This window comes from Calonectris borealis, chromosome 3 (genome assembly GCF_964195595.1).
Source record: "Calonectris borealis chromosome 3, bCalBor7.hap1.2, whole genome shotgun sequence".
In the NCBI taxonomy this organism is placed as follows: domain Eukaryota; kingdom Metazoa; phylum Chordata; class Aves; order Procellariiformes; family Procellariidae; genus Calonectris; species Calonectris borealis.
The window spans coordinates 126,945,345-126,968,415 of NC_134314.1; the positions used below are offsets into that span (position 1 = coordinate 126,945,345).

Below are 23,071 nucleotides of genomic sequence, written 5' to 3' on the forward strand. Positions count from 1 at the left end.
TTGTAAGCACTTTAAGTGTCTAAAACCATCAGAGTATAAATATTTCTGATGACTATCTATTGGCTCCAAAATAGCTGAGCCATCTTCTTTCTCCCACTCAGTGCTGCTGTACAATTTTTCAGTCTGTAGTCTGCGTTTTGTTAGCAGGACTCTATTACCCTTTGCTCTGGCATTGACCCACTTGTAGACATGATTTTGGACCTCTTGATCTCCTATTTTCCCAGATTAGAACTACTGTACTGTCTACTCCTCTCACGTTTAAAGAGACCGCTTCTAAGGTTAGCTAGAGCGTTGGTGTTCTTTTTTCTTTGCCATTGCTACCCATTATCTCCTTTGAAGGAGACGTAACTAACCACAAAGTTGCTGCTTCAGTTCTAGAGTCAAAGTATTTCATCCTAGTTTGCAGTCAGCATCCAAAGTTTCACAGATTTTTCTTGCTTATCAGCAGAGAAGAAATACAGTGCTACAGGAAGCAGAAATAAATCCTTAAACCGTACAGAACTTTAGATTTTTATTGTCTAGTACATTTACTTGTCTTCTGGTTTATTGAAGCAGTATGTCAGACAGCACTTGCCACAGTAGTGTCTGTCGAAGTGACTAGCCATGAAGACTCCAGCTCCACACTCCTCAGAGGGGCACTCCCGGCGCAGACGACTGATCTTGCCATTCTCATCCACCTGGGAAGGGCAAAAAGGCAACATCTCATACATACTCGCCACCTTTTAGCACCGATGATAATTTTGAGTATTTTTCTTTGGCAAAGTAGTTTTCGTAATAGTTATTACATCAAAATTCTTGAAGCAAAGTTCAGAACTGCCCAATTGCAACAGTCAGTTTCTCTTCTATTTAACAGGTGGGATATTTGCAAATAGAAGGACTTTAAAGACGCCGGGCTACATGCAGACTAGTTACAGGTTTCATGTCCTTCCTGGTGAGAGCTAAGTTTTCATCAAGTTTCTCCTAGAGTTAATTCTACATACCTTGTAGTACTTAAGCACTGCAAGCTTAACCTTCTTTCTCTTATGCTTGTTCTTCTTGGGAGTAGTGTAAGACTTCTTCTTTCTTTTCTTGGCACCACCACGAAGTCTCAGCACAAGGTGAAGAGTTGATTCCTATTTGTAAAGCACACGAAACAAGACTCAAAATGCTTTCTCAATAAGCAGGCTCCAGAGAACAGCGGGCCACTCATTCCAAACCCCAGAAGGTTAAGTTCCTGTAAAATCTGTTGTGACTATATTCCTCACTTCTAACTGCAATTGCAGAATAGTTTCATGATGTAACTAAGCCAAACTGACAGCTATTTGTTGCTTCTCCTGTCTAGTGGCACTCGCTGGCCTCGCTGTCAGGTTGATCTGGCAGAAGTGGGCACAATTTTTCACATTACCCCCCTAAAGCAGCTCACCAGAGAGTTGGCAGAAGGGAAGCACTGGAAGTGGAAGCTGTTTCTTCTGACCTGAAACTACAGCCTGGGCTGCAGCAACTGCCAGTTCTAGTCCTAGCATCAGCACTTGCCCAGTCAGAAGCGCTACCCAATCCTAATCAATGGATTTACTTGAATCCATTTGAAGCATTTCTTAGGCTCAACAGCAAAGGTCAGTCTGCTCCGATAGCACCAGCTACTTGGTACTGCAACACTCTGTTCAGCCTTTCCTACTCACTTTTTGAATATTGTAGTCAGACAGCGTGCGTCCATCTTCTAGCTGCTTACCAGCAAAAATCAGTCGTTGCTGATCAGGAGGAATGCCTGATGGTGACATAAGAGGAATGTGAACTATGACATTCTATAATAAAGTAATATGTTGCTGCAGACAATCACATCTGCGTAAGATACGCATCAATCCAACAGAAGAGAATAATAAAGTGCATCTTGAACTTGCCTTCCTTATCCTGGATCTTGGCTTTTACATTTTCTATAGTATCAGAAGGCTCAACCTATTATGAAACAAAACAACGGAGTCAAAACGCACTCTGCCTTTTCATTTGCCCGGAAGAGCAGAACAACCACGCGGAGCTTCAGACACACCACCTACGCCGTTACGGCCATTTCAGCCCCCCACGGGGCAGCCAGCGCCGGCCAGCGCCAGGGCCCGCGTTTCTCCCTGCATCCACCGGAAGGCACCGGCCGGCCCGCGGCTCCCCTTCGGCCGGCCCGGCCCGGCGGCCCCCGCGCTGCAGGACACGAGGAAAGCCCGAGGAGGCCGGGCGCGGCCCTGCCGCCGCACGGGCCCGGGATGCGGCGAGGCCTTACCGGTCGCGCCTCCGCAGGGCAAACCCTCGCCGGGCACCGCTCCCGCCTCCCCTGGCCCGCCGCGGCGGCTCACCTCGAGGGTGATGGTTTTCCCCGTGAGGGTCTTCACGAAGATCTGCATGGCGAGGCCGGCACCTGCGGGGGAGAGGCGGTGACGGGGGGGGGAAGACGGCCACGCGTGCGGCCGCGGAGCGAGTGCTCACCCGCTACCTGCTCGCGGAATGGCGGCTCCCCGAAAGAGCGCAGCGTCCGCCCGCACGGGGTTTCCACCCGCGCCGGAGGAGGGGCGGGCGGCGCGGCCGGACTACGGCTCCCGGCACGCCCCGCCGCCGCCAGCCGCGCTGCGGCCTGCTGGGAGCCGTAGTCCCGCCCGAGAGGCGCCATGGGAGTCGTAGTCGGGGGCGGGCGCGCCGGGGAGGGGGAACTGCAGCTCCCACAGTGCACCGCGGCGCGCAGCTGCAGCCGCCAACGGTCGCCGGCTGTGAGGGAGAGGGGGGAGAGGGTTCCTCAGCCTGCCTCCGGGCTGAGGGCGGCTGCGCGGGCGGGGTTGGCTTCGCGGGGAAGCGATACGCGCACTGTAGCCGCTTTTGGCGGTGGCCGTTGCGTTTGGGATTGCGGGTTTTTCAGGTAGCTGTGTCTCCACGGGTCTGCGCTGCAGCGTGAAATGCCAGAAATCGGTGTCCTCGCCTCGGTCTAGCCCTGTGGAGGCAGTTTAAAAACGTCCTACAGCCACCTTGCCTCCTGCAGATTCCCTAAGATCAATGACAAATTTATCTGGGTTTGTAGGGCAAATATTTTTAGAATTAGAAAAGCCATAGGTAAGCTAGGAATAGAGGAGTACTGAGAGTCACATTAATTTAGAAATTACTTGTTAGGTGGTTTTATGCTTATGAATTGAATATGGGAAGGGTTAAAGCAGAATGGAGACTTGCTTGAATACATGAATATTAGCTGATGTTATTTTAACAATTTCAACTCCTCTTCTAGGTTTTGATCTGAGGCAGTTGTTGAACAAAAGAGGAAAGAAGTTTAGACTTTGTGTAAGAAAGGTGCTAGGTTGCTATGCCAAACATTGCATGGGAGCAGAGGAACATTATGTGTTCCCTCCCGCCCTTTTTGGGAAGGCCAGGAGATTTTTGGAGGGTGTACGAACATATATATTAACAGAAACTGAGAAAATGGGTTGTGCTGAGCAAGGACCATCTGAGGAGTGTTGCATTATATACAGTAATGCATTTGACAAGGTAACGTTTTTCAGGTAAATGAGCAATGAACAATAGTTAATAAGTAAAAAGTGGTTTGCTGCTTCTTTGTCTTCTGGGGAAAAAAGATATAAACAGACCGATTGTGACCTGCTGGTGTAGTTACAGAAATCAAGGATTGGTATATTTTCAGCTGTTTTTTGTGTCTCTATATACACTGCAGTCACATAGAAGCCACTCTATATACACTGCAGTCACATAGAAGCCACTACAATGAATTCATACTACCAGAAGTTACAGTAGGGTTCATGCTTGATAACCACTTTTCTTAACTTTATGGCAGCTTTGAAATGATAAAGCCTTATAAAGCTGTCCTAACACAGGAGAAAACCTGCATAACTAAATACATCCATGACATATACCCCGTATGCCCTGTATTAGCATTAATGGCTCTTCAGTTCAGCTAAAAAGTTATTGCTGAAGTTCCTGAAGGACTCCTCCCTGCCTGATTGTGTCTGCCTTTTTCAGACACTGACTGAGATGGGAGATGCCAAGAATAAATAAAGATTCTTAGTTTTCGAGATGGGTAGGAATAAGGGTTACTGGGTCTGCTTTTAAATCTTGGACTGCTGTTTTAAGATATTAAAATGCACAGTGCTTGCTCCTTTGGTTTTCCACACCTGTAAGTGCTAAGGATGTTCAGTGCCCATCTAGAGAAAATATCTTATTGCATGCAGCTGTCCAGATAAATGCTGATTGCCTTAGTTCTTAATAATGCTTGTGATTATCAAATCTGAAGGTAAGTTTAGAGGCTGTCTTTCACAATATAAAGTTTTTCTGTATTTTCATCATCTTGAACAATGTTACTTGCTTTTGGGGCTGTTTTTTATTTTATTAGAGCAGCGCTATGGAGCTTGCTCTAAGGAGTATTGTTTTCTCTATTCATTTTATTTTAAACCTGTCATGCTTATTAGAAAGTGCCAGAAAGAGTTTTCTGTTCATTCTCTCCATATAAATATCGTGTCCAAAAATGCATTCACAGATAATAGAGTACATTACTACATACAAGAATATCCTGACTTCAATCAAACAGGAATATGAGGCATTTATTGCCAGAATGAAGAATGGCCAAAGAAATGCATTTTTTCTTCACGGGAGATTAAAAGCTCTGGAATCTGAGTCCACAACTCATTGTCACAACAAATTATACTCTAGGAAAAGAGCAATGGAGCTTGAACACAAGTAAGTTATCTCTAATAATGTTTAGAGCAAAATATGTAGGTTTAATTAGGACATGAATAATTCAGTTGTAGCTGGCTTCTCTCAGTTATATTTTTTAAATGTTTCAATTCTTGTTTTATTTTTATATGGAAGCTGCCAATGGTTGCCTAAAACCTTGCTAATGTGGTGTTAGATTTGTGCTTTTCACATCCTGGTGCTGATTCTTGTGCAGTCAAACTTGAGGTGTAATCAGCAAAGGCTTTGCTTGCAGAAAAACTGGAGGATCAGGCTTGGAAGTTAAACACAGACAGATTCTCTCCAGCTGTAAAAACAGTATAGCCTCAAAGTGAGGCTATCACAAAGTGAGGCTATGCACCGTCTGAGGTTGAGAAATACAGAAAAGTGAGTGAATTGCTCACTTTTTCTCATTTACTGTCTTATATTGAGGAAGTATTGTTATGTAGCTGCATGTACGTAATGGGATTCTCAAGAGAGCCAGTTATCTTGCCATGTGCAATCTGAAGTAGAATAATATGGCAAACTGGGGGGACAGGCTTTACTGAGAACAGCAGAACAGTGTGGCAGCGAGCCTAGTTCAACAACTTTTGGTACTGATATCCTTGCAACCTGATGCATAAAGAGAACAAGGTAACAGCTCCTGTTTTACGTTTTGGGGTTTTTTTGTGTGGTGGGTTGTTTTTTTTTTTTAATACCCTCCAGAATAAAAGCTATTCAGAAGAATTCTGCAAAAATTAAAAACATAATATCGGAAATTTGTAATGTAAGAAAGGAACCCTTGGAAACCTTTGGCACCTCAGAGAAAACAGCACATCCTCTTAAGCCAATCCCAGGTAAATGCAATATACTGGTGGTATGAGTGTTTCTTCTAGATTAAATATTTTTTAAAAGTAATTATATGAAAACAAAACCAAAACAAACAAAAAAACAAAAATTAAGCCACCCAGAATAGCGCAGTGCATCAGCAAAATGCAGATCTGTTTGCTGGAACGCAGAACAGCAGTGACCCAGTAGAAATAGGGAGGTGTGGTCTCCAGGCTTGGAGAATAATGTATTCAGGTCTTTGCTGTTGTGGGAGACTACCCATGAGGGGAGGCGCAGCCTGCGTTACCGTTACCAGCCGGCTTGACTGCCCGCAGCTGGGAGCTCATGAAAGGCATTTTCTTCTCCCACAGGCCTGAGTGTGGAAGAATCACTCAACTTGGATTCTCTTTCTAAACATCTCGCTCAGTAATACAGATGGGTGTGGGAAAGGGGAAAAAAGTATATCCCTCGGCAGAAAAAGACTAAATTAGAACAGGAACTCCTGCACTTACTGGCCTTACAAGATATAGCTGAAGCAAAGAGAGAAAAGCTGAAGCTCAGGTTCAAGTTCACATCTGCAAATATTTTTAATTTAGATGTGTTCCGTATGTCACGTAGACTTTCTTTTTTGTCTTATGGATTGAGGTTCCATACACTGATCAATTATTAACATACATACTGTTGATACTATGATAAAGATTTCTTGATTTGGTTAACTGTGCTGATCACATTCATCTTTCCCTCTAACTATTCACAGATATGCTAGAATTTTGTTAGTTGCAAATGCTATTTCTGCCTGGGCAAAATTGGACAAGATTGTCATCCTGCAAGATCTCCCCTCTCAGATCATGAAAAATAAAAATGAAAGAGGTAAAGTCATTAAAAATGAAATGTCAGAACAATGGAGAATGAAAGTATGAGACTACACAGTCACCAATAGCGGACTAAGAGTTTGGTCTTTAAGACGGTATCTTTTATTTCTGTCTGGTAACTTTTGAGGGCACTGGCGGGAAAACTGAGTTTAACTGATGCTGTAAAAGGTGTTTCCTAAACAATCGTCTGCTTAAGGAGATTGTTTCAGTTCTTTAAAAAAAAAAAAGAAAATTTTGAGTTTTAAAAAAGTAGGTTTTCATATAAATGTATCAGTTGATAAAGTGCATGGGTGTTTGTTTTGTTGTTTGTTGTTTTTTATTTTTAAATGCTTTAACACTTTTAACTCTGATTTGCTTGTTGAGATAGTAATGTGGTTATCCTACACTGCCGTGTTTTATATTTCAGCTCTTGATGTCCCTAGTAAAATGGCTAAAGATTCACTTGAATATTTTGAAAGGTAAAAAGAATGTGGTTATTGTGCTCTGCATTAGCAGTTTACAATATCATAGTTAATACATCATATTGAATGCAGTCCTTCCAGGACACATTCTTTTTGTGACCCTTTTGGTGTTTGTAAGATGTGCCGGCGTTGCAGCCATGCACGTTAAGTCAATTGTTTATCCATTTTCAGAGGTTCTTCTTTGGCCCTTTTTCTAAAGGGACTGAAATTGAAGAGACCAGCTGTTCTATGTGTTGTGAAAACTGACAAGCTAGTCTTAAATACATTTCTGTGCAGCTGTACAGATGAAAATGTACAATTTGAGAGTTTTTCAAAAGTATCCAGATGCCTGGAGGAAATTGGACATTAGATGCTTTTGAAAATCCCAGTAATGCAACTGTCTGTTTCTAGGTGCCTTGGTCTCATTGCTAATATAATCTCTTGATATTAAGACAGGAATTAGTTCATCAACTCATCTCATGTAGCCTGCTATGTAACTGTTACACAGAAATAACTCTCTTCTGTTTCTGGCCATTGGTTAATTAGATTACTCCTTCCCAAATCACAATCTTTTAAAAGACATATATTAAAATATAGTTCATTTCTCTTTCCAGTTGCCTGCAGATAAATCCCTCCTAGGTTTCTCAAAGTTTGCATTATGGACACTGTCAGAAGCACTAGGTAGTGAGGCAGAAGAGATGTAATTGGACGTGTGGAAACAAAATGGCTGGTTCACACTGGAAAATGGTGTGATGAAGATATACTAGGTTTAAATATGTATATTTTAAAGCTGTGTATTCTCAGTGTTTGGGCTTCTGGACTAGATTGTTATACCATCAGCCAACCATTTTATGTATGTACGTGTGTATTTATTTAGTGTTTGTATAACAGGTATCATGTTCTATATTTTTTTGTTCTTCCTCTTTCCTAGTTTCAGTGAATTACTTTCAAGTGGTCAGTATGATGCTGCAGCAACTTATGCAGTAAACTCTCCTAGGGGAATTCTCTGTAATGAAGAAGCTCTGAAGTATCTTAAATGTAAGAACTTGATAATTGGGTCCATTCTTACAGGATTTTGGTTGATGTTAGTCTAGTCATTTCAGTGCTTAGGAATTTGGGATTTATCAAATGAGAATTGTCTGTGTGGGTTTGAAGCTTATATTTAATATTCCAACTTGAAGATAAGAAAAGCTGTAGGGCTTTTTTTTCCCCTCCTTTGTTGTATGTTAAGGACATGCCCTAAGAGGCAGAAAGGGAGGTAGCTAACTCACAACCACTGCTTTTCTTACTATTGGTGAGGTGTTGGGTTAAGCAGTGGTCTTAAGGTCTGGTATAAAGCTGTTCCTAACGCAGTGCTGAAACTCTTTTATTTCTACTGATAAATTGTGTGCAGTAGACAAGAGCAAATGTCGACCCACTAGTTTGAAAGTCCAGTTTTTTCTGTTACATGTGTTAATTACTCAAGCTTAGTCTTTTAAGTCATAAAGCAATATTCTAGTTAGATTAATTAAAATCAGTTTCTGAAATCTAAGGTATATAAAAACTACTGATGATTTAAAATATCCCAGATAAATGCAAAATAGTCTTTATAATTTCATCTTCCCCTCAATGTTTTTGTTTATATTTGGAAACACAAAATTCAGTGGTATTGATGGTGTCAGAGACTGAAGCCATGGAGTATTTTGTCCTTCCATTGGAAGGAGCCATAGAGGCATTGCTGAATTTTACAAGATCAGCGTGGGGTTTTTTTCTCTGCATATTTTATTGGCTTTTGTTCAAGTTTTAAAAGCATTAACTGAGAGAAAAACTGTGATTCAGGATCTGAATTACAAAATTACAAAATTTGTAGCCTTAGCAGCAGATGTTATATTTTCTGTATTTTCACTTGAAAAACTGTATGTTTTAAAGACCCCACCACCCCATAACCCCCCCGAGATTTATCCATTACCTGTCAATGGTAAAATACTGTCATGAACCCTCTGCCTTCAGTTTTGAACAACCTTCATTTGGAGTAATTAACAAAGCATCTGATATGACTCAACCTCACAAAAGATTTAGTAAGAATTTTGACAGAGGCATTTGGTGGGTATCAGCAAACAAAGTCTAAAACTTAAGAAGTCCTAAATAGTGAAAGATACTTTTCCGGGTGCTCAGCCAATGACTTTTGTTTTCATCCCTTTAGCTGTTAGCTGCCTTACAGGAAGAAATCTCCCTTTGCTGAAATATTTTGACGCTCTGATAAACTCAAGTACTGCAGCTGGACACCTTCCAAGGTCAGTCATAACTCTGGAAGGAATCAAATGTGCGTTGTCTGAAAAGCAATTAAATCTAGTAACACGTTGGGTTAAACAGCAAAGGTATGTGGTTCTTCTGCGCTGAGATTCATGGAGGGGTATGCCATCCTCTGTTACTTCCCAAGTCATGAGGCTTTGCCTTTTCTCTGAAGTAAATCGTTTCAAACAAAACACAACCAAAAATACATTAATGGATGTCTTTTTTTTATTCTTTTGTTAAATCCTAATTTCAATACAAGCTTGGAGCGAACAAGCAATATCAACAGCTCCTTCTGAAGTAGTTTTGGTTTGGTTGCTGTTGGCCCTTCTTACAGCATTGTAGACTCCAGTTTTGTCTTACACTACTTAAAAACCATATGGATATAAGATTTTCACAGCCGTCTGTGGATTAAAAAAATGTAATAACTAGGATATTAATTTCTTTCATTTTATTGTTGATGTCAGTACCAGATCCACAGTTTCAAACACAATTACGCTAAAAAGATGCTTAAACTGTAAACCCTATACCTGCACTTGACTTCTGTTTTTGCATTTATGGGAATAGGATACAATGATACTTGAATTTCTAGAAATGCATCTGTTTCTGCATTTTTGATTTGGAGAAGACATTAAGTTGTCAGAGATACGTTTGCCTAATCCAGTGTAGATTTGTTTGAAATGGTGAAAATCCTACTAGAACAATCTGGTATTAAATTAACTGTAATGGTTGCCTCTCTGCTAAAAGAATCCTGAGAAGAGCAACAGCATTCTTTAACTCTGGCCCATATTTTAGTTTTAAATTGAGATTCTAAACCACCTTGTGTCAGGATCAAAATACCACTTCTTTGTTTCAGTCCTAACCCATAACCTATCCTACTAATGCAAAAAACCTGTTACAGCCTGCTCTTTTGACATGCTGAAGTTGTCATTGTTCTTATAGTAATAAGACCTAGCTAGTTATATCATCACACTGAAACAGTGTTTCTGAAGCCATGCTTTATGACCACCTTGGGAATCATAAAATATTACTGACTGCAATGTTAGTAGACAACAGCTTAGTTCTTCTAGGGTAGAAGAGTGAAAAGCAGCTGTAGTTTCTAGTTTCGGGTATTACAGATGTTTACAGTAGTCAGGGATCTGCAAATTGCTTTTAATTGTCTGCTGGAGAAGCCTGTTGAGAAATACTCTTGTTACTGAAACATAATGATGCCGTGTTTGTATAGGTAAATAGGAGATTTACCTCCTATTCTAAAACTATAAAGTTCTGTACTGATTTTAAAAGTCTTTTGCAAATACTAAAAATAAATAAATAAATCCTAAACCACTTAGATTGTAGGCAAAACTGGTAGCAACACCCGTAGCAGACAGGGTACATAACACTTGACAGTATAAATCCCTGTAATTGCCACACTGTTTTGCCGCACTATATTATATAATAATTGCCCCACTCTTGTGCCACTGTAGAATTTTATCTATTTCCCATTCCTGTGTCCTTAGGTAGAATTTCTTAGGAAAGTGTTAAAGCTAGCTGAGCTACTTCTGAGAGTCATACTACAAAATAGCTTGGTTTTGTTAATATGACAAAATTTTCTCCACTCTTTCTTTGAATCTTCTTTGTACTTTAGAGAAAATGTGAAGTTGGATAGCAAGCTAAATAGCTCAGGGTGTTGCCATTTTCTGTTCTTCTAATAATCCCTAGAAATCTGACTAGGCTTCTAAAACTCACTTTTTTTGACATGTTCTTCTGAGTTTATTGTGAGACTGACAACAAAAATTACAAATACCACCAGTATTGCGTAGACCTGCTTCCACAGGCTGTGCTGTGGAATGTGCAGCAACGGCCACTCTGCTCCATCATAGCTTGGGAACAACACAAGCATTTCCTTATTCCTGAAACCAACTTCCCGGAACACTGTAAGGCTGCAGTTGTTCCTCCCAGCTGCCAGCGACTGGAATTGCAGTAATCCCTGAAAGAGGTGTCGCATCGCTTCCTATTGCTTTCAGTGCTCTTAGAGCCCTCTCTGCTGCATTTGGGAGATTAAAGAAAAGAAGGAAGAGGCTACTTCCTCAAATATAGAAAGTTAAGGCTGCGAGAGGGGCAAAGAGCTGAAAGGGGTATAGTTTAATAGTTACACATGCAGAAATATTTCCATCTACACAATCCACTTGTTGTAGCTTGTTTTGAAATATTCCAAAGTTACAGAACACATTAGTAACGCTGGTTTGTTTTATTACCTTGTCTTCTTCACGTTCACCTTTTCTGAGGCAGTAGGAGATATTATTTATGACTATGAGAAAGTGGAACCAAGCAACGAATCAAAATGCCTGGCTTTGGCTCAGGTCGTGTATGGTCAGTCTGGCGCACTCAAAGAAGTTGCTCTGTGCCTATGTAAAAGGGGCCGAATTTCTGGAGCAATGAGTTATTTTCAGCAACTGGAGCATTTTTGTTTAGGTAAATAATAAGGGTCTTGTATTGTCTTTCATGATTGTTCTACAATATATTTATTTCAGATTTATCGGTGATGTTTTGGACCACATTTGAATAGAAAGCGTTTGAAGTGAATACAAATATCTGAACTTTTGTCGTTGTGTTTACCAAGATATCAAGAGCTCTGTTAAAATGTCCCCATGTATTTTACCATAATATCAATACATGCATGCTCTGACAAAGCAAGGAATTACTTTTCGTACACCTGCTAGAAAATCTCCATAGTATTTTGGCAAGGACCCCAGTAGGAGGCTGTGGGGGTTCTCGGAGCCTACAGTTCTAAAACCAAGGTTGTCCCTCTCTGGTGGATCATGAGTTCATTAATCAAACGATGAAAGGAGGAAAGGGTGCCCTGTGTTCTTTTGTAGGTTCCTTTCTACTTAGCAGCCTTCTGGCAGTGTCCTTTTTTTCTTCTATATGTATTCTTGCTTAGACTCTTGTTACTCAGTTAAGTTAGTTTTTCATACTTATTTTATTTCCTGGACATATTTCAGATCATTTTAAGTGAGGATTTTCAGGTTATCATCTCTTCTAGGGTTTGCTGATTTTCTCATTCTATGAGATTTCTAAAATAATGACAGGAAAAAAATATTCTGTATATATATTTTTTTCAAGTAAAAGAAGGTTAGATTTTAATGTCACCTCTAGCTTTTCCACAGTGTTCAGGGAAATCAGTCAAGATCATTGTGGGTTTTTTATGGTGAGGAAAAGGAGGGGTAACCATATGCAAATACATAATAATCTTTGTATTTGATTTTTCAGATGATTACTTCTTTATGTTGGAAGACTGTCCTAGCACTGCGTTAATTCACTGTCTCAGTCGAAGTGGATTCGAAAACCACCATTTTCATCTATGGGGGCTACAGTCTGTCTTTTGTCTCAGCCGATCACAAAAGGCATGGTTTTGAGCTATTGGAGGAAATGCGCAAGAAAAGTAAGCACAGCAAAATTTTAGTAACAAAATTTCAAACTTGAAATTTTAATTCAACTCCCATTTCAGCCTATAAATTACTTTGCATTCAGTGCTCCTAGTTTATGATGTGGTCTGAGTAAAAGCTTTTCCTTCACAGTGAGCTGAACTGTGCATTCTTGCATCTTCCGGAGCTCCCGCAGGGATGAGGGTCACTGTGTCAGATTTGTGGTCCCGTCCTGCTTGCCCTCGCACACAGGTTCAGTCTGTGCTGTTGCACAGGGCACCCCGTGGGGCAACCCTGCCACTGAAATAACTCTGCAGCACTTTGCTTGCTTCCAGCAGAGCCTCTATAGGCTGGCTCTTGGGCAACCTGCAACTTCAGCACTTACTGCTTAGGACACAAAAAAATAAACGAAGTCCTACTTTGTTGTAAGGTTTGTAAGTTTTCAGAGGGACTTTTTTACACTGCCAGACGCCGCGGCAGAAGCTCTTCAGGCAGCGTGAACTCAAGCCAAGGGCAGACAGCTGCAACAGACCACATGGGCAGCAAGTGCCAGGTCCTGAAACTACTCTGCAGACAAACTACTACTTACCTGCCTGGACTTAGCCAGGAAAAGTGCTTAAATTTAAAGATAGTATTTCCGAAAATTAGGTTTTCTGCATCCAGGGATGGTTATTTCCATCTATTGTGCTTACTGTGTCTTGCTCCAGTTTACTGCCCTTAACTTCAGTGCCTGCAACTCCCCTGTCATTCTATTGCTATTATGGGTTTCAGAAGTGATTTTGAGTGCAATAGGGGATTTTGGCCTTTAAGCTTTTTCAGTTAAAATAAACACTGTTTTTCTTATGGGTTTTTAATTTGATCAGCTTTCTTTTTTTTAACTCAGTATTTTATAATCGGTCTATAAAAACAGTGAATGATTTGTGCAGTATGCTTACTATGAATAGCACAAAGCTTATTAGGGCAAATGTAGGATCTGTAAACGGAGTTGTTTTTTTCTTAGATGCGTTGGAACAGGTTATTCTAAATGATACCGTCTATACTTTGGAAGACTGGAGAAAGATAGCAGTTGCTTGTGCAGAAAATAACCATGAAAGGTTATCTCAGAAAATCGTGTCGATTCTCACCTCGCAGGATGGAATGTTTGAAAGTTCACCACTTGAAGATGAAAAAGATGCAAGGGTAATGGAACACCTTTTCTGGTAGTTTTTCTATGTAACAACAGAGGGAGCTCTTACAGCAGTCAAGCAAGAAGCCTTCGGGCTCTTTGTATGAACTGTAGTAAACACTAAACGTGTGGAAACAGTGCTGAGAATTATTTTACCATCAAATATCAGTTGTTTGTCCCTTTTAATATGTCTGTGTGAGAATGTGTGCGTGTTTGTATTTTGTTTAACTGGAAATGTATTCTCAGTGTAGAAGAAAGTTGGCGTATTGTACTCTGGAATGGCATGGTAATGGTATGTGTATATTTTCCATCCTGTTCTCAGCTTCAGTACGTCGCATCTGTCCTTTAGTATAGTGCTGGAGGGAGATACTGCACAGGGTTTAGAATCAGCGTGGGTAAAGGAAACTGCTCCGAGTGGATCATCGTTCTGAGGGAGCTGGACAAAGGGCATTGTGCGGTGTAGATGTACCCTGATGCCTTGGTCTTTCTGGTTTTTTCCTGATAGGCCAGAAGGCTTGCATCACTAGAGTCATAGTGCAGGTCATAGTATCAAGATAATCTAACAAATCCTGCCAAAATACAACAAATGTCTACTTAGAACAAATTTAGGCTTCAGTTACACACATCCACCTGCTCCTTGGATTGCTGTGGGAATTGTGGGGTTTGAGGACCATATTGCACTGTAAGAGCCAGTACGGGAACTTAGCTTAGACTGATTATTAAGAGATGGGTAATTCAGTCTTGGGGAAAGGAAGATGTCCAGCTGCAGTCCTACCCAGCAGATTCAATGGGTGCATGTTGGCAGAGCCTCTCGGCCCACAACCGGTATAAACAGGAAGAATACTGAATGTCATTTACTGTTGTCACTGTGCTACATGTTCCCAAATAACAGGCATCTCTATAATTAAGCTAGATATGACTACTGCTGTTTTGTTTCAGTTTTAATACATTTTGGCACTTTTTAAAAGCTGCTGGGCCAAATTTATTACACGGATAAATCTGCAGAGTTAGGATTCACAAGAGAACTTTCTTTAAAGGAGAAGAATTACAAGTCTACAGATATTGTAAGTATCGTGTGGATGAGGAACAGGGAAAGGTATGCAAGTTCAGTTTTCAACATGTAGAATAATATGTCCTGTAAATATAACCCTTAAGTTAACTATATAAATGAAGAGATATTTTCTGAAATAAATTAGTGTTAAATATTTTTTTCTAATAATGCCTGCCACTTAGTAGTCTCTTTCCAAGTGCTTGTGAATTATTACTGCTCTGAAGAGCTTGCAATTTATGCAAGTTTTATTAGGGATACACTCTTTGTAACGAACATTAGAACTTCTGCCTCAAGAGTGATTCAAATTTGTCAAGGACTGGACAGTTTAGCAGCGCTTAAAGTGTTTCAGTGCTGTAGAAAAAGATAAGTTCTGTGACCCTGTGAAGTAGGGCCTTGCCAGGATGCTTTTGTAGTTGTCTTAGCTGATCGCATCTTTTCCTAGGTCAGATTTTTTTAATCTGATGTAGCATTTTCTATACTCCATCTGCTATGCTGAGAAGGAATTTCTAGCATTTTTAAAGATCAAAGGGCAGTTGATGTAATCCTATTTGCAGGAGAGGGGGGAGAAAGACGTGATACTGTCAAAAGATTATGAGAACAGAGATTTAAAACATTAAAGCCTCAGTTTAAAGAACATGTTCAGGAATAAATAACTTGGGTGATGTCTGCTTTACATATGATTGCAGCTGAATCTTGACTAATGTTCAAGTACATTTTCCCAGAATTACTGAGGGTGAACTACAAATTAAGAATGTAGTTTTCCCTTTTAGTGCTTTTTGCTATTGATGTTATTGAAATTAATGTAATCCTGCCATTATGAACATATATGCTGATGCAGATACTCCAAGAGCAGTCAGGTGAAAAAGTCAACACTGGTGGCTTCTGTGGGATTTCTGAACACAGCACATCTACAGAATAGAGCCCCAAGCAAGTGCTAATGATTGAAAAAAAAAAATATTGCACGCTGTTTGCAAATACAGGCTAGTATACTTTGGAGACTGCTTGGTTTTATAAGAAATGCAGGGAGTGCGAAATGTTTGTTTTCCAGATTGAGATTGTTTTAGCTGTCCAGAGTGTTATTTTTGTAGCTGAACTAGAGCATTCATTACCGACACCTGATCTTCTCCTTCACTCAGCTTGACACCACCCGAGTGACCGGACTTCTGCACTTTTTGATTATGAAATGCAGAGCAGTTGAATTCCATAGGAGAGCTTTTTCCGGAGTCTGGTGTCGTCACACATGCTGAATGCAGAGGTCAATAACCATTTCTCTTCCCACTTACTTAATTTAGTTATGAAGTCTAGAATTTTACTTGTGACCAACTTGCATTGTAAAGTTCAAACTTAAAGTATAATTCAATACCAGGCATAAACAAGGGATCAGAAAGAATGGCCAAATATATTTTGTATGCCGGGAAAAGAAAGCCGGTAATACACCTTTCTGGAAAAATGGACAGTCCATGCTAGATGAAAATTGATTTATTATTATACATTGCTATGCCTACTGAAACTTTAGGTTCAATTTTTTCCATTTCATTTTATGCTGTATATTAATGTATATTAATTTTAATGGTGTTATTTCTTATACATGTAATGAGTGACAAAAGATCATTATCTGATTAGTTGTCACACTGATTATAAGATAAGACGGGGTAAGTGTTTGACCTCAGATACACTGTATATATTGTAACTTGATTTACAGTGTAACATACATCGGATTTTGACCAAAAGGATGAAAACAATAAATGAAAAGATCACTGACACTCTTACTGCACAAAAGCTGACATCATACAGGAAAGCAGTGCAGATGTAACTGCAATACTCCCCAGAGTGATTTAATCGTTCTTGTTTAATATTTGCAGCAGCTGAAAAATGAAAGTGCTTGTTAAATCGAACAAGACAGTGATGGGCTAAACCACAAAATTTTATTCTTTTTCTTTATAGCCATTTTTACTGTGCAGAAGTGATTTCTAGCAAGGATACATGATCAAATGGCGGGCCTAAGGTACGTGCTTCTTTAGTTGCCCTATTTACTGGCTAGCTGGTTTGTATTGAGTGTTGGCTGGAAGTTTTAGAAATCATGCTACATAAGAAAAACAATGCAAGTGCAGTGTCAAATGTATACTTTCTAGAGCAAACACAACTATTACTGGGGAGGACTGTACTGGCGTTGCCTTATATGCCTTATTTTCCTTCAGAAGAACTTGCTGTCTCCCAATCCAAGAATCAGTTGCTATTCATCTATTGGGATTTAAAGCGATTTAGACCTGTGTGTTTTATTCAACAACCTCAAGAATTTTCAGTCACTTCATCTTGAAAAAAATAAAAACCATCTTAAAAATTCTATTTAGCAAGGTGACAATATATTTTTACCCAAAATGTCTGTAAAAGCCAAGTAGTATTTTAGTAATATTCAAACACCCAAAGTTGTATATAAAGAAGAGATGGAATTTCAAAAAGCTAGAGACATCTGTAAATGCCTAAGCAAGTTTAAAAATCCATTCCTTACAAAACTATGTCCCCAATTTCATACGTTATTTTGAAGAAGAATTACCCAGTTTCACAGAAGGAGAAGTAGGACAGCTGTCTTGTCACCTCGCTGGTAAGAGATTCTGAAACATTTTTGATACTGGCAGTACTCACATTTCTTTTTTTCCTTATTTATTAGTCAAACTCAGAAATTATCATTTTCCCAGTGTTTGGTAGACTTGGATAAAACAGTCTGGTCAAAATATAATGAAGTGGTTGTGAGTTTTAAAAATACTTCAGGAATGAACAAAATTGACAGGTACACAGCATCGTGGTCCTACACAATTTATTATTGCCAAGCTCTGACTAGCTAACTTAATTCGTATCTCTACTTGACTGGTGTGCTGCACTCACCTCCTTCAAATGCAAACTTCACAAGGCCAGCCACAGATTTATACCTTGATTTAACGAAGAAATTAGGCTCTTACAAGTTAGGTGGTGAATGGGAGAAAATGTTGTGAGGTTAGTTATGTAGCCTAGTGCCCAGGACGCTTACCTGCAGAAGGAAATTATAAGCTGTGCTTCGTGCTTCATGGAATTCTTCTGTCTTAAAATTAATTCATTATTCATCTTCTGTCTTTAAATTAATTCATTATTCACTGGAAAAAGTACAAAGCCCATCCAAGATCCACTTCCCAGGTGAGTGCCCTTACCACATATAAGATGGTTTTGTTCCATCTCCTGCTAAGAAATTTCATTAGAGCTTAAAGAAGTGATAATACTATTTTTATTGCATTCTTGTCTTTGTGAGATTGGGTTTTTTTATGTTACTCTGGCAAGTTTTATGGAGAGAAGGAGATGGCTGTAACTTAGATAGCTTTTTGCTGCTTTAATCACAAAACTCTTATGTGATGTGAGAGTTTGGTTTTCTGAAGTTATCAAAAGCAAAATAAAATTTTGTGATAGAGCTTTCACCAAATGCAAATCACAGGTAGAGGATTATCAGTATAAAAGAGTTTGTATTGATAAACAGATAAAGATATTGGTAAGGGGTTTTATTGATAAGAGTCCATCAGTGATATTCATTAGGACCTTTTAAGGAAAATTAAGATACTCAATTTTTAAATATGTTTTTATGTTGTTTCTTCAGGCTCTTCCCATTACTTCACTTTTTTTCTTGTCACTTTCTTGTATCCCCATGGACTAATTATCCTCATACTTTGAATCACAGAAAAGTAGGGAGCAATCTTTCACTGGTGGAAGATTAATGATATTAACATGGTGACCTAATACAGTAAATGTGTTCTGTTTTCATCCTTCTGTAATCCCACTGAAATCCATGAGTCACACTAAGGATGTTTGGCCTTATGCCTTTTCCTTCACTAAATTTTATGACTCTGTGAGCCTCCTTTCTGTTTTGAAAGCTGTATGTAGAGTCACCCGATTTGCATCATTGCTGAAGCCATTAGTCAGAAAGAGCTATTGAAGAGGCAGCACTGGATGTACCTGACCAATTATCCACGCTCTTCCAAGCACAATTACTTATGTCCTAGATGTAGTACCATTGTTTTGACAGATGTTTTTGAAACTTCCAGGTACATTGAGAAATCCTGATAGTTTTATTCCAAATGAATTGATGGAATCTGCTATCTAGTCACAGAGCTCCAGACTTCGTTAATTAAAGCTTCTCACTGAATTTAGTAAACCGTAAATTCTGGACTGTGTTTTGCTCCAGTGATACTCACTCTGACTATTCTGCTGGATAGCTGAAAGTGGAAGTAGGTTATCTCTGAAGATAACAGAGCAAAAAAAAAGAAGTATTCGTTTCTGAGCTTTTGTGTTTGGGTTCTGTCAAGCTTAAACTCCAGTTGTTCACTATTTTATGTTCAACAAAAATAAATATAGTCCAAAAACCAAATAAAGTGCTATAAATACAGTGCAGGAGACAGAATTAGCAAGCATGCAGCTGCTGAAGGCAGATTTGATAAACTGGAGTAAATTAATTTTGAATGAAGCTCACATTGATACGAAATTTAAAGGGTCAAATAATTTTCCAGTAACTCACCGTTAACCCCTGATGTAACTGGAACCTCTAGCTTCTACTTCAGAAGAAAAAACAAAATAATTAAAAAAGAGAGTGAAATGCCGTAGTAGCTACACTTACTTAGGTCTACAATCCCTGATGGTTTGGGTTTTTTTCAACAAGACTGGTACTAACATCTGTTAAGGATGACAATTCCATGCTTTATGTTCAACGTGGTGCTTTGCTCAAATGCAGGGAAAACTGCACAGCCCTCCCTCCTGCAATCAGCAGAGCAGCAAGTAGTCAATTACAGTGATTTTGATCATAAACCATTGTGGGAGGGGGGAGGCAACCTGTAGTGTTTCATATACTGCAGGAACACAAAACCTTATAAGCAGAATGCTATTTTTTAAAAAATAAAAGGAACTTTTTCAATAAAACAATATTAGAAAAGAAATCTCTGCTGGGTATCTTGCAGAGATTATTATTTCTTGTACAGCGATAGCACCGAGACTACATTCTCATTTTACCAGATATTGTTCAAATACCAAGAGACAGACAGCAAAGATGAAAAGAAAGCAAAGTACAAATACTGAAGTGGATCTGGAAAGGTCATTGATAGATGCTTTTCTTCTGGTCACTTTTCTGAATTCTAAAATACACAATGAAAAGAGCAAAGGGCGAGAGACACGTCATAATAATCTGAAATTTCTAGAGCAGATTATTCTGATTCTAGAGATTAATTACCAGTTAATTTGTACTTCCGAGATCCATTAGGACCAGAATTAAAGTGTAACAAATGTGGCTGCTTTGTGAATATAATCTGTGTGTGTGGATAAGCTAAACAACTACTTGTTTGACAGTCTTGAGTATTAGGTTATTTTATTCATACTTGAACAAAAATACAAGGTGGCTGCAAAATCCCCAGCACCTAGTAAGGAGGTTACACCCAACTCAAGGCACCTAACTCAGCTGAACTGTTAATTCCCGAGGCTGCTACCATCGCTATAGTGCATCGCAGGGTCAGAACGCAGTGCTGTTGCCGATAGCATGCAACTGGGCCAGAACCCTCTCCCTGCTCCCCTCCTCAGCTGCAGTTGCTCAGGCAACAAGATCATTCAGCAGCAGAAAAGCACAGAAGGAAACTGTAAGGAGTGGGAGGAGAGAGATTTCCCAGGGGCTGTAGCAGGGGCGAAGGAAAGAGGAGAGAGAATATTGGTACGTGTTTCAGAGAAGATGTTTGCCCTTGTTGTTGCATAGACAATAGAGAGAGGGTGCCAGAGGCTGCTTCAAAGCACTTCAATTAAGCTGCTTTCTAAATTTCCCATTTGGCGTAGCTTCTTTCCCTCTCTTCGATTTTGAAAGAGGTGAGCAGATTGAATGAGGTGCCTGGTGTTGGATAGTGTTAATATCCTTCTGTATACTAGAACAGCATTCTTAAGGAGTCATTTGGGTGCCTTTACCTGGTAAACTTGGTATGAGACACCTGATCTAGTCAAATGCAAGCTGAGGTTTGTGTTGGGCCAAGAGCAAAGCTGTTCTGGCACACAGTTGCATCCTTCAGAGGAGCTGTAGGGCCTCTAGGAGCTGTTGTCAGCACTTGGGGCATCTTCTCCCCTTGGCTCTCAGGAGATCGTGGTATGTACCTTAGGGCTCTCGCCATATGAAATTTTTTGGTAACTGGCTTACCAAGTAGGGGAAAATGGTGTCTATGATCGTCCTCTTTTAGGAGCAGAGAAAATATTAAAAAAAACAACCCCACAGATTTTTCATCAGTGTTTCTACAAATGCATTTGCAGTATTGATATCATTATCAAAGCTGTTAAATGTGAGGACTTATTACTGAAATTTCTTTAAACGTAACACTGATTAAAAATAAATGGTTTTTAGTTCTAAACATTACTTCTTCATTATCATTTGTTTTAATAGCGATTACTTTTTGTTTCGTCAGTAACAGAACATTAATAGTCTGTAGGCTTTACTGCATTCTGTCTGTGCAATTCTGATTTCCAATGAATTAATATTGATTGGCTGAACTAACATTTATTTTTATAACATCTTATGAAGGATCCAGGTTTTCCTTCACATACATTTTATTGCTGTTCTCTGTTAGCTGTTTTGTGCAAAAAAGCTTTACATTGTGTCTGACACATGCATATGAAAAAGAAGCATTGTAATCTTTAAAAGTTGCATTACAGTCAAAGTTTCAATTGACAACTAGATTTTTCTTATTAATTGCAATGAATGATATTGTTTGGATCGACCTGTTTGCTTTCCTAGTCATTTTTTGAAAGTTCTGATATGAATTCTTACAGCAATGCCTACAAAGATCTTGATCACAACTATATGATTAGTACTTCTCATGTTGGCCAATATTATTATCTCATTGCTTCCCTTGTAGAAAATTTACATATGTTGTCTCTCATCTTAGACAGTAAATTCTTTGGAGCACTGATTGTCTTTTGTTCTATATATAGTACCCTGCAAATGAAGTCTCGTTTATGATCAGGGCTCTTGTGCAATGTGGTAATAGAAATCATAACCTCTTCCTGTATGTTTTTCTATTAAAATAGGTAGAGACGGCAGCAGCAGAACGATGATGTCAGCAGACTTGTTAATGCTCTTTGGGCTGGGCTGTGTAGCACTACCAAAGGCTGCAGCATGCGGGTGGAAGTGGTTTTGCCACTGCTTCAGAACAAATATTCATTCAAGTTCTTACACTTGCCTCCTCATTTGAAGTTCATCTCTTGGAAAGAACAGTTGGCTAAATTCCTCCTTTATCAGTCCCAGTAGAGGGGATACTTTGGAATGAGATGCAGTGTTTAGTATTCATAAGAGGAATAAATAGATTTCATTAGATCAAGGTAGGGATTGGTACGATAAGTGGAAAGGTGTCAGAAGAAAAGTTAGTTAGGAGTCACCTGGAAGGTGAAGTAAGGAACTCTGTAATGAGAGCGCTATGAAAAGAACAGGAGATGAGAGGTGGCGAAAGGGGTGGTGATTCTGTGCTAGGAATCCAAGGCACTTAATTGGTGTTACGGCAGAGCATCCAGGATCTCACATTGATGGAAAGCTGCAACTTTGTACCATGAATGTCCAATATTATTCCATAAAAATGTAAGTTTCTTGTCATCAGGTACATAAACATTTGCTTTTGTTTTGTTACCCTTTTCATCGGTGAAAGAATGGATGGCTCAAGAACAGGAAAAGGGGACAGGGAGAGTATATTGCATATAGGGAGGAAAAAACTGCACAAAAAGGAAAATGCAGAAAGAAAAGCTGAAAGAGGAGACCCGTATGGAAATCAGGATGGAGGAAAGATAAGGGGAAAGTTTAATATTGTTTCCGAACTTTCAGATGGGAGAAAAACAAAACAGGAGAGAACCTTAGGAGAGGATAGAAGATGCAGAAATTTAAGGAAGCACAGGCAATCTTTGAGCTGGGAAAAACAAATAATGCAGATGTTTCTGGTAAACAGCGGGGAGTGCTCAAGAAAGCAATCACAAATTAATAAAAAAAGATTGAAGGAATGTCAGAAGACAGGCATATCTTTATTTTTCAGGTAGAAAAGACTGTCATCTAGTGGCCCTTCAGCTGATGGGTGTATAGCTTTTACGCCTTTGTTTTTAATTCCTGTAGGGGAGTCTTTTTTTTTTTTTGTATACTTCCTTTTCACTGAGCTTTTCAGTAGGAGGAGACATAGAAGCCCAAAGAAGGAATGAAATTGTTTACAGTCATATCAACATTGAAATTAACTGAAATTTCAGAAAAGTTAAATTATTCTGATTGTAAGAAGGTATTTCTTAACAGTGTGAATATTATGGAAGTGCTGTTCAAGGGAGATTATAGTTTTGTCCTTTGGGATATTTGAAACTGGATT

At 39.4% G+C, this 23,071-nt stretch overlaps 2 protein-coding genes across 3 annotated transcripts; one reads left to right on the forward strand and one right to left on the reverse strand.

Moving 5' to 3' along the window:
* Nucleotides 1-479: 479 nt before the first annotated feature.
* Nucleotides 480-2,483, reverse strand: RPS27A (ribosomal protein S27a). Of its 2 annotated transcripts, none has more exons than XM_075147807.1 (6): nucleotides 2,459-2,483; nucleotides 2,322-2,383; nucleotides 1,878-1,932; nucleotides 1,659-1,744; nucleotides 981-1,112; nucleotides 480-677 (listed from the first exon to the last, which is right to left on the reverse strand). In XM_075147807.1, the coding sequence occupies exons 2-6, from the start codon at nucleotides 2,367-2,369 to the stop codon at nucleotides 528-530; spliced, it is 471 nt and encodes a 156-aa protein (XP_075003908.1). In that variant the 5' UTR covers nucleotides 2,370-2,383; nucleotides 2,459-2,483; the 3' UTR covers nucleotides 480-527. The 2 variants fall into 2 exon arrangements, with proteins under 2 accessions (XP_075003908.1, XP_075003907.1); XM_075147806.1 differs by having other exon boundaries at nucleotides 2,452-2,482.
* A 334-nt stretch (nucleotides 2,484-2,817) lies between these two features.
* Nucleotides 2,818-17,327, forward strand: CLHC1 (clathrin heavy chain linker domain containing 1). The gene is made up of 13 exons (XM_075147952.1): nucleotides 2,818-3,492; nucleotides 4,493-4,692; nucleotides 5,392-5,522; nucleotides 5,629-5,713; nucleotides 5,929-6,054; nucleotides 6,251-6,363; nucleotides 6,772-6,823; nucleotides 7,737-7,843; nucleotides 8,988-9,162; nucleotides 11,328-11,530; nucleotides 13,337-13,662; nucleotides 15,836-15,954; nucleotides 16,644-17,327. The coding sequence occupies exons 1-12, from the start codon at nucleotides 3,325-3,327 to the stop codon at nucleotides 15,944-15,946; spliced, it is 1,797 nt and encodes a 598-aa protein (XP_075004053.1). The 5' UTR covers nucleotides 2,818-3,324; the 3' UTR covers nucleotides 15,947-15,954; nucleotides 16,644-17,327.
* Nucleotides 17,328-23,071: the final 5,744 nt, after the last annotated feature.